This window comes from Mauremys mutica, chromosome 17 (genome assembly GCF_020497125.1).
Source record: "Mauremys mutica isolate MM-2020 ecotype Southern chromosome 17, ASM2049712v1, whole genome shotgun sequence".
Classification (NCBI taxonomy): domain Eukaryota; kingdom Metazoa; phylum Chordata; order Testudines; family Geoemydidae; genus Mauremys; species Mauremys mutica.
Window position 1 is genome coordinate 15,421,915 of NC_059088.1, and position 11,398 is coordinate 15,433,312.

The window sequence follows — 11,398 nt, forward strand, 5'->3', positions numbered from 1 at the left end:
CCAGCCTGGAGGAGACGCTACTTGGCGTCCTGCAAACTAACCAGCCGAGGGGCGGGGCACGTTGCGTGGGCGGGGCCAGGAAGGGGCGGGGCACAGCTTGGAACAGTCGGGTCTGGGCCCTGCCTGAGCTCCGAGAAAATCTCCGCCCCACTCCTGCGTAGGCGACTGAAAAGGAACAGGAATCACGTGCTCCGCGCAAAGGCCAATGGGAGCTCCGTCCTCCTGGTCCCGCCCCATGGGGGGACCTTCAAGCCACGCCCCCTTCCTGCCTAGACAGCTCCGGCCTCCCCACTGTTCCCGCGCGCCCTTCCGTTACGTCATAAAATCGCGCTGGAAGCGGCGCGCGACTAATCCCTCGGCGGCCCGCGCCGGAAGGTGCCTTTCGTCATTGGCGTCCCGCCGGAAGCGGGTGTGTCGGGCCGTAGCGCGCTGCGGCGGAGGCTGAGCCCGGACCCCGCCATGGCGGCTCCGCCCGCCCCGCCCCCCGCCGGGGGGGCCCCAGCCCCGGGACCCGGACCCGGTCCCGCGGGGGGCGCCGCGGCTGCGGGGGGGCCGAAGAGCGGGGAGGAGCGACTGAAAGAGATGGAGGCGGAGATGGCGCTGTGAGCGCGGGGGAGGGGCCCGGGCTCGTGGGGGAGATCGGGGCCCTGGGGTGACCGTGGGGCGGAGGTTTGGGGGGTGCGCTCGAGTGGGGAGAGGCGGATTTGTGGGGAGACCAGGGTACAAGGTGGCGAGGCCGGTGGGAGGGGAGAGGTGGGAGGGGAGACTTGGGGGATGGGTCGCGGGGAGCTGGGCTGGGACAAAAGCCCGGGAGACCCCGGGCAGGGGGTTCGGAATCCGGCGGGAGGCGGTGGGTAACCGGGAGTGGGTGGGAGGAGGATGGATAAAGGAGTCGGCAGGAAGCGGATGGGGTATCTGGGAGGGTGACGGGGGAGGGAGCAGGAGGGCTCAGCTGAGGAATTAGTGCTGGCCGCGGCGGGCCTGTGATGAGCAGAGCCCAGGACAGAGGGATGGGAGATCTGGAGCAGAAAGGGGCTGTACGTGGGGAAGGGGTGTGTCCTGGAGGGAGATTGAAGGGCAAAGGGATGTGAACCCTTTAGAGGGAGCGGGGAGCAACTGGAATCCTTGGGGGTGTCTGAAGGTGATGGGAATGGGGCGCTGGGTGGAAGAGAGCCAGGGCTCGGCAGATACCAGGGCAAAGCAGTGTATCAAAGAAGGGGTGGGCCTTGTGGCAGGAGGGGGACCTGAAGAACTGGGACAGGATGGGGAGGCCCTCAGGGCAAGAGCATGGAAAACTCTGGATGGTAGCGGGGAGACCTCATTGTGGTTCCATTTGTCATCCCTCAACCTGGATAGGTTTGAGCAGGAGGTGCTGGGGGCCCCTGTCTCCCTGTCCTCTGGGGCCCCGGTGGTGGAGACCGTCCCAGTAGCTCTGGCAGTGCCGGCTGTGCCCACGGTGCCCCCAGTCCCAGTGATCCGGCCCATCATTGCCACCAACACCTACCAGCAGGTGAGGCACCGGCTTATCCCTCACCATGGGGCATGAGCAATGTGGGGGTGATGCTGGGTGCCGCTGCAGTTCGTTGTCCCGGAAACGCGATGCAGGAATGTAGGTTGCTGGCAGCTTGGAGGTTAAAACCAGAGATGTCCTGGGCACGTGCTGGCCACAGCCCTGACTTGGGTTCCTGTGACAGTGCTCCTCCGTGCCCCCCCCCCCCCCACACACACACCCTGCCATCTTTGCTGTGTGTCCATCTGCCTGTGTCATTAGGGGACAGTGTTGGCACCCATCACTAGGGAGTGAGTTGTCCATCCCTCCCGGTTACTGCCACTGCCCTACCTTATTCTAGGCTTGTCTACACTGAGAAGTTAATTCAGATTAAGGGTGTCTTGTTCCTGTTCAGCTTAACCCAAACAAACCATTGGAATGAACTCACCAGGGCAGTGGCAGGTTGTACATCTCTTGATGTCTCCAAGTCCAGACCGGATGCCTTACTGGAGGAACCTTTAGTCAAACACACGTGATTGGGCTCAGTGCAGTGGGATCTGGCTGAAATTTTCTGACCTGTGTTATACAGGAGGTCAGACTTGATGATCTAGTGCTCCCTTCTGGCCTTGGAATCTGTGAAAACTGCTCTGCATGAAAAGCAGTAGTCTCAGTTACCGTGTCCTTCCCCTGGCCTTCTGTGGTCTAAATCGCAGGTTGGCAGGGACTTGGCGGGTCACAGGCGGAATGTAGCCGGGACCCAGTCCCTTAATGGGCTGTTCCCGGAGTGGGTCTCTGGCTCTCCGTTTGTTCTAATTTCCATGCGGGATCCTCTGTCTCCCCTGCCTCTCTGTGCTGATGGGTGTGGTGGTGGTAGAGGCCGGTGGTGTGACTGAACTAAAGCTAAATTAACCCTCCACTCCCATGCCAGGCTTGCGAGTCTCACTCCCTCAGCTGCCCTGTCAAATCCCAGTGCTCAGCCTCTTTCCTGGTCCTGCCGTGCCCTTTAACCAGCTGGTCCTTTCTGCAGCTGCATAGATGTTTCCTGGGGGCTGTGTTAACCTGAGGCCTGTTTGCTTCTGGACAGATGTTTCAGGGCAGGAGGTGTGAGGAGGGGTGGTGTTCCTTCTGCACAGGCCCATGTGCCTCTCCCTCAGGGGTATTATAGAGGTCTGCATTAACAGCTGCTGCTCTTGATTCATGTTTTGGTTCTGCTCCAGGTCCAGCAGAGCTTAGAAGCCCGAGCGGCTGCTGCAGCCACTGTCGTGGCCCCTATCGTGGCCCCCCCGGTACCATTCGTGGGACCAGGTACGTAGTGTGTCTTGGTGGCCTAGTGTCTGACTGCACATGGTGCGTCTGAGATTCCAAAGCAATGTGTCTGTTCTTTCTCTTTGAGTGAACTTCAGCGCTGGCGAGAGGTGCCGGATCGACAGCCCCGAGAACCGAAGCCCCTCTTCATCCGCAGGGCAGGTACAGCGATAGGACAAGAGGTCCCCACCCACCCATACCTCACCACCTGGAGGGGGCTCAGCTCCTCTGCCGTGGCTGCCGATGAGCTATTTGTGCCTGCTGGGTTTGTTTGCAGGTGTTGACATAGCTAGGAACTGACAGGAGACCAAGTAACTCCATTTCATACATGGGGCTACTGAACAGTCGTCTTCTGGGGAGCAGCTTTATCATATATAGTAATAGGCCCATCTAACTCGGTATCCTGCCACCCTGGATCAGAACCGTGGCTTCGTCTAATGTGGCATCCTCCCTGCTGTCTGGATCAAACCAGCAGGTCCTTCTAGTGAGGTATCCTGTCTCTGACAAGTGGCCTACAACAGCTGCTAAGAGGATGGTGCAAGTTACACCCCCTAGTGGACAGTTACCGAATAATTTCTCAGGCAAAGTTTGTTCCTAACATGCTTTATAAATGCTGTACGGCGTGTACGCCACCCCAAGAGGCAGCTGCATCTTAGCCCTGCGCTATATAGGATCCCAAAGCTCTCTAGAGCTGCATACACAGTAATCATTTACTCAGTGGTGAGATGCAGCTGTCTGTATACAGCTGCTGTGTCCCACCCTAGAGGCAGCTGCATCTTATCACTGAATGAATGATTACTGTATATGCAGCCTCTAAAGGGCTTTGGGATCCTTCAGCTGCAAAGGTGTAGAGAAGATGTTGTATTTGTTCTGTTGTCTGTGCTGACATCACAAGACGGGGTGGGAATGAATCCAGCTGAGCCAGGAGTCGGCTATGACTCAGTTTGCCTCATGTTGAAACGTGTGTGGACACCTGCTCTCCAGTCGTGGTTGGGGGAGCAGACTCCGGCTCCCATCTTCCTTCACCCCAGATGCCTGACGTAACTCATGTGATCACTGTACAGAATCAGGATGGGTGTGGATGGATATTAACAAGGCCCCTCCTCCACAGGCAGCTGTCTAATCAGCCAGGATGCAATTTCCTCAGCGTAATGGGATTCCTGTGCATTGCTGCCCTACAGCCTGGAGTCCAGAAGGGATTTTCCCCTAATGATCAATCCCAGAGCAAGAACACTTGGTCTGTTTGTAATACAGTAGCACCCCCAGCTGAGATGTGCCAGGCGCTGCCCAGACACACAGAAAGAGACAGTCTCTGCCCCAGCTGAGATCAGGGCCCTGTTGTGCCAGGCGCTGCCCAGACACAGTGAGAGACAGTCCCTGCCCCGAAAAGCTCTTGATATAATTAGACAAGGCAAAGGAAGGACCATTCTGGTTTTTCAGGTGAGGAAACTGAGACACGGAGAGTCAAAGTAACTTGTCCGCCATCACACAGGGCGCGTGCGGCAGTTCTGGGAATTGAACCCAGCACTTGCAAGACCCAGCCTGGCGCCTTAACATAAAATTGTCCTTCTCGCCCTTTGCAGTTGTCCCTCCACAGAGGCCTCCGATCCTTCGACCAGCCTTTGTGCCTCACGTCCTGCAGAGATCTGGTAAGCTTCCCCCTGCCAGCACCGTCTTTACCCTAGTCTAACATGCCTGGATCCTACCAGTGCTCATAGAATCTCAGGGTTGGAAGGGACCTCAGGAGATCATCTAGTCCAACCCCCTGCTCAAAGCAGGACCAAACCCAACTAAATCATCCCAGCCAGGGCTTTGTCAAGCCTGACCTTAAAAACCTCTAAGGAAGGAGATTCCACCACCTCCCTAGGTAACCCATTCCAGTGCTTCACCACCCTACTAGTGAAAAAGTTTTTCCTAATGTCCAACCTAAACCTCCCCCTCTGCAACTTGAGACCATTACTCCTTGTTCTGTCATCTTCTACCACTGAGAACAGTCTAGATCCATCCTCTTTGGACCCCCCTTTCAGGTAGTTGAAAGCAGCTATCAAATCCCCCCTCATTCTTCTCTTCTGCAGACTAAACAATCTCAGTTCCCTCAGTCTCTCCTCATAAGTCATGTGCTCCAGCCCCCTAATCATTTTTGTTGCCCTCCGCTGGACTCTCTCCAATTTATCCACATCCTTCTTGTAGTGTGGGGCCCAAAACTGGACACAGTACTTCAAATGAGGCCTCACCAGTGCTGAATAGAGGGGAATGATCACATCCCTTGATCTGCTGGAAATGCCCCTACTTATACAACCCAAAATGCCATTAGCCTTCTTGGCAACAAGGGCACACTGTTGACTCATATTCAGCTTTTCATCCACCATAACCCCTAGGTCCTTTTCTGCAGAACTGCTGCCCAGCCATTTGGTCCTTAGTTTGTAGCAGTGCATGGGATTCTTCCGTCCTAAGTGCAGGACTCTGCACTTGTCCTTGTTGAACCTCATCATATTTCTTTTGGCCCAATCCTCTAATTTGTCTAGGTCCCTCTGTATCCTATCTCTACCCTCCTTCCAGTTTAGTATCATCTGCAAACGTGCTAAGGGTGCAGTCCACACCATCCTCCAGATCGTTAATGAAGATATTGAACAAAACTGGCCCCAGCACCGACCCTTGGGGCACTCCACTTGATCCCGGCTGCCAACTAGACATGGAACCATTGATCACTACCCGTTGAGCCCGACCATCTAGCCAGTTTTCTATCCACCTTACCATCCATTCATCCAGCCCATACGTCTTTAACTTGCTGGCAAGAATACTGTGGGAGACTGTATCAAAAGCTTTGCTAAAGTCCAGAAATAGCACATCCACTGCTTTCCCCTCATCCACAGAACCGGTTATCTCATCATAGAAGGCAATTAGGTTAGTCAGGCATGACTTGCCCTTGGTGAATCCATGCTGACTGTTCCTGATCACTTTCCCCTCCTTTAAGTGGTTCAGAATTGATTCCTTGAGGACCTGTTCCATGATTTTTCCAGGGACTGGGGTGAGGGACTGCTCTCCCTTTCAATCAGGAGACACCGAGTCTGAAATCGTATTTCAATAAAAATTCCCTCCCGAGTTTTCCTGATAAGTGAGATTCTTGCAGAAATAAACCAGGCCTTTTTATAAATCCTGAGGTTGGCAGTTTGTTTGCTCTATTTTTTGCCAAGGGACAGGGGAGACCAGTTTCACTTCCTGGAATCTCCCCCGCTCAGGGGAAATGCTAAAACCCGAGCTGGGGGGAAGCCAGTTTTCTTGGTGACTTTTGCTGTTTGCTTGCTCCTTTCTTTGCACTTCCTAAAGCCTGGGGGTGGGGTGGTCAGTTTTACTTCCTGTTGGGTAAGTTTCACTTCCTGGACTTCCCTCCGTCCTTGAATCGGGGGCTAGTCCCAGAATCGAAGCCATGGGGGAAATCCTGTTGACATAGAAATGGAAACCCCGTTTCTGTCTGTCTTTCTCTTAGCTGGTGCTCCCAGGCCCCTGGCGATGCGTCCGCCACACCACCCAGCCATGGTGGGGCCCCCCATGCCCGGTCCCCAGGGCCCACAGATGATGATGGGGCCCCCCATGCAGAGGCCTCCTGGCCCGCTCATGGGACCCATAGGGCCGATGAGAACTGGCCCACCGGTGAGTGCATTTCCTTCAGCGATGGGGTGTGAGGGAGGGACAGGAGCCAATGGGGAGTGGCGGTTGGCTCTCCCCTGCCAGGGTGGAGGGAGTCTGTGGCTGTACTGTGGGATCAGATCTGGAGCGAAGCAGAGTTGAGGCTGGTCAGCACTTGGAGAAGAGGCAAACGGGAATGATAGGTGCTGCAGGAAGCTGTGTTTGTGGTGGGGTGCTCTCCTTTTGCAGTCGGTGCTGGTCCCAGCGTGGCACTAGGGGGCGCTGTGCTGCAGGCACCCAGGTGGGGGCACACCCCTGGCAGTCAAGGCTGGTCCGAGTGCAGCCCTAGGGGGCGTTGTGCTGCAGGGAGTGGGGTGGGGACGCTCTCCCCTGGCAGTCAGGGCTGGTCCCGATGCCTTAGCGTGGCACTAGAGGGTGCTGTGCTGCAGGGAGCATGGTGGAGGGCTCAGTAGAGGGGGCGCTCTCCCCTCACAGGCAGTGCTGGCAGACCCTGTTACAGGACACTCTGCATTTGTTGTGTGGCTCCTCACCAGCAGCTGTGTCCCCCAGAGGCAGCTGCGTTTCAGCACTGGGGGTGTCGCGAGCTTCGGGGGGGGGGGGGGGCTGTATTCTGAGCTCTGTCCAGCAGCTGGACAGAGACCGGCCGGGGAGCCATTGTCTGCATTAGCCCCTTTAATGGCTCCGCTGTTGCTGCTGTCTAGGTGGGACCTGGGGTCCCCATCGGCCCGATCACTCCTCTGATGTCGGTTCCCCGCCCCCCCGTCGTGCCAGCTCCGAAGATAAACCCCATGGTGATCCAGGCAGCCCCCACGGTGTACTCCGCGCCGCCGGTGAAAAAGCAGGAGGTATGGGGGGGCGGGGGCAGAGCTCTCTGCCACTCAACCTCCATTGGTGCTTGAAAGGAAGGCATTAAATCCCCCCCTCCCCCCCCAACACACCTCGCTGGGCCATCCCACTGTGGGGGGAGGGGGGGCTTCCTTCTTTCCTTCCCCCAGTTTGTGGCTCTGCTCCTGCCCTGAAGCATGAGGGTCAAGAGCTCTGATCCTTCCCAGTCTTGTATGGGGTTGTTAAATGTCTGTTGCCCCTTTAAAACATACCAAGCTGCTTGCTGCAATGTCCCTGTGGCTGGGAGACATCCTGGAAGGGCTCTGATGCTGGCCAGGTTCGGGGGGGGATGCAGGGAGTTTGGAGGGGGCAGGTGCCAGCCGCACCCCTGCAGTAGGGGTGGAGGGGTCCTGCGGGATGGACTTTCATGTCCCCCAGGATTCCATCCTTATGGTACCCTTCGGATTTCGCCCACTGCATCGATGTTTGGAGGATTAGCGCGGGGGACATGGCGAACTTCCAGTACATGTCCCATAGCAGGAAGTTCCACAGGTTAACGCCAGTGATTTTGTGTTAACCCCATTAACTACCACCAGTGACAGGAAGTCCTATGGGCTAGCTCCGGTGTCCTATTGCTTAATTCCTGTATAATACCCTCTCCTGCCTGGATATTCAGTTCACTCAGGGCTTCAGGCTGACCTCCCATGGGCTAACACACAACCACTCCCCTTGGGCCGGATTAATGAGGTGGGGAGTTCCCCAGGCTAATCCCTCTGCAGTCGCATGGCCCCTGGTGCTAGTCTCCCTGTTGCTGCAGGAGGAGCTGCGGGAGCAGCCCCCACCAGTCGTGGTGGAGGAGAAGGAGCCAGGGGGGCTGGAGGAGGCTGTGATCGGCCCCAGCATGCCTGAGGTGGAGCCTGTGATGCCAGAGGCCAGGGTGCTGCCTGCGCTGCGTGGGCCTGAACTGGGGCCCATACGGGGGCGGCGGCCCCGGGGCCCCGAACCTGGATTTGCACCAATGGAGGTAAGGGGATGTCTTTCTCTGGCCGGAGGGGATTGGGGGAGGGGTATATGCAGGAATGGGGAGACAACAGGAGGCCTGGGGTGGGGGATGTCATGAGATGGTTGTGGGGGGACACCAATGGGGAGGGAGTCTGGGCTGGAGTGGGGGGAACCATGGGAGGGCTGAGGGTGGGGTCTCTCCAGAGACACCAGAGGTGCCAGTGATAAAGGAGGCTCCTGTGCCAAGGTGGGGGGCTGCTTCTACAGGGGGTCTGTACCGTGGGGGTGTTGCATGGCTGGGGCCTGGTCTGCACCGTGTGACGGTCCCTCCTCTGCCAATAGGCCGCAGGCTGGGGGGGACCCCAAGGGGGATGGGGGGCTCCCCATGGCTCAGTCAGGATCTCACCGGGGCAGGGGGTTCTGGAGCCAGCCCTGGGCCGGAGGGCTGTGAAGGTTGGGGGTGTTACTGATCCGCCCTGGAGGGAGTGGAGAGCACGGGGACGGCGGCTCCGGGTTCTGCCCTGAGGGATGTTGCTGACCCATGGCCTTCCCAGCCCGTGGTGGAGCCCGTGGTCGAGGACAAGAAGAAAACGAGGCAGGAAAAGCTGAAGCGCTGCATCCGCACGGCGGCCGGGAGCTGCTGGGAGGACTCCAGCCTGCTGGAGTGGGACTCAGGTGAGTGGGGGGAATCTCAGGTGGCTGAGGTAGGGAGAGGAGGGATTGAACCGGAGCAAACCCCAGGATATTATTGGGGTTAATTTGTGGGACTCCCTGCTGCAGGGGGCTGACGTTGAGAGTTGACCTCTGGGACTCCCTGCCACTGGATATTGCTGGGGGTTGACCTGGCAGGCTCATTCCATGGAGCAGATGCTGAGCTCTGTGGCGGAGGATTGCCATGATCACAGGCCGGGGTCAGCTGGTTCCTATGGCCCTGCCCCACTCTCACCCTCCCCCCACCCCTCCCATCCCAGATGATTTCCGGATCTTCTGCGGGGACCTGGGCAACGAGGTGAACGACGACATCCTGGCCCGGGCCTTCAGCCGCTACCCGTCCTTCCTCAAGGCCAAGGTGATCCGGGACAAGCGCACCGGCAAGACCAAGGGCTACGGGTTCGTCAGCTTCAAGGACCCCAACGACTACGTCCGCGCCATGCGCGAGATGAACGGTGAGGGGAGGTGGGGACAGGTTCCCCCCGGGGGAGGGGTTAGGCCGTCGCGCCACAGACGGTGCTCCAATTGGCTTGGCTGCCCTTTGACCCTGCTGCCCCCCCCAGCGTGTGTCTTGGAGGGGGTGGGCGGTGGCCCGAAGGCAGCTTGCGGGGGCAGGGCCTGGCGGGCGATGCAAGCTCAGCCCCACATAGAGCCCTGGGGATTGGCCTGGGGGCAGTGCCCGGCCTGGTGAGAGGAGGGACCTGAGGGTGTGTGAAGAGCCCCTCTGCAGAGCAAGGTGCAGCCAAATGTGTCCCCTCCCCCCCCCGTTCTGGGAGCGCCTGCTGCCCCCCATCTACTGACCCCCTGCCCCCGTCTGTGCCCCCCGGCAGGTAAATACGTGGGCAGCCGCCCCATCAAGCTGCGCAAGAGCATGTGGAAGGATCGCAACATCGACGTGGTGCGCAAGAAGCAGAAAGAGAAGAAGAAACTTGGACTGAGATAGCCGGGGGGGGCTGCCCCCTTCCAGCCTGGGCCCCTCATCCCAGGGCCCCAGCCGACGCCAGGCAGACTCGGCCCCCGCCTGCCCTGGGGGCTATGGTGCTGGGTGGCCAGCCACCGCGCTCCCCTTCCATCTGTCTTGTATGATAGCTCCTGACCCAGGGCAGATTCCTCCATGGACTCTCCAGTGCCCCCTCGCGTGCTGCCGGGGGCACCGGTGCCCGGGGGGAGCAGGCATATGTGTAACGCTCCCCACAGGGCCGCTGCCGCCACCCTAATAAATGTTCATTTTTCTTTCGTACTTACAAGCCCAAGGGCTGGGGTTTCCTCGCTGTTCCTCCCTGGGGCTCCCCAGGTCCGTACTGCCTCCTGCTGGAGGGGCAGAGCTCAGGGCTGGAGCCTCCTTCTCTTCCCTCCAGCCCAGGGCAGGGATGGTGCTCTGGCTGGGGGGCAGAGGGAGGGGGGGTTGCTGCGGGCACCAAGCTGTTCCCCTGTGGAGCTGAATAATTCTGGTCCGTGCCCATCAATCCCCCCCTGCAGCCCCCTGGGCTCTCCCTGCCCAAGTTCTGCCAGTGCCCCATAAGCCTGAGCCGCAGCCGCTGCTAACCCAGCTCTGCCTCCCATCCCCCAGCCCTGCTAGTGTCCCTTAATCCTGGCCCAGTAGCCCCCTGCTGGGCCAGCCCTGGGCTACTCCCCACCCCCAGAGTCCAGCCATTGCCCCTCAAGCCTGACCTACCAGTGAGGGGCTGGCTGAGCGCTGGATCTCAGGCTCTGACCTGGTAAGGCAGCCCCGGTGTGCGTAATCCAGAGGTGGGCAAACTATGGTTTGTCAAACCCTTTAATCCGGCCCTCGAGCTTCTACCGGGGACCGGGGTCAGCGGCTTGTCCCGCTCCACGCAGCCAGCGGCACATCCCCACTCTGGTTCCTATGCGTAGGGGCAGCCGGGGGGGTCCGCACTGGCTCTGCAGTTCCCATTGGCTGGGAACTGCAACCAATGGATGGCGCAGTGTGCAAAGCCCCCTGGCCAGCGCCACCTCCACCTCCCATACTCCCAACCCCTCTGCTCCACCCCCAGCCTGTCCCCCCTCCCACACCACAACCCCTGCCTCAGCCTGAACCCCTCTGTTCTTCCCACACTCCCAACCCCTCAGCCCTAGCCTGGAGCCCCCTCCTGACCCCCTCATTTCTGGCCCCACCCTGGAAGCTGAACCCATCAGCCCAAATCCCCCATCTCAACCTCCACCTCCAGCCCAGAGCCGCACCCTGAACTTTTCTGGCCCCACCCCAGCCCCCAATTTCATGAGCATTCATGGCCTGCCATACAATTTGCCTGTCCCTGGTGTAACCCCTTGGGCAGGGAGCTCTGCAGTGTCCCCACCAGGGGGCAGTAGAACTGTGCAGCTGGAAGGTAGGTGCAGATTGGCGTTGTGGCAGCAGGCTGTAGCGCCTCCTGCTGGCGGATGCTGGCCGGGGGCCCC

The 11,398-nt window shown here is 59.1% G+C and overlaps 1 protein-coding gene across 1 annotated transcript; it reads left to right on the forward strand.

Annotated features, from left to right (window-relative positions):
- Positions 1–368: 368 nt before the first annotated feature.
- Positions 369–10,227, forward strand: RBM42 (RNA binding motif protein 42). Its single transcript, XM_044991263.1, is given in 12 exon segments — positions 369–602; positions 1,357–1,510; positions 2,707–2,794; positions 2,883–2,933; positions 2,936–2,956; positions 4,378–4,443; positions 6,282–6,445; positions 7,144–7,287; positions 8,085–8,291; positions 8,824–8,944; positions 9,241–9,435; positions 9,811–10,227. Coding segments are annotated over 12 exon segments (1,467 nt in total). The 5' UTR covers positions 369–459; the 3' UTR covers positions 9,924–10,227.
- The last annotated feature ends 1,171 nt before the right edge of the window (positions 10,228–11,398 follow it).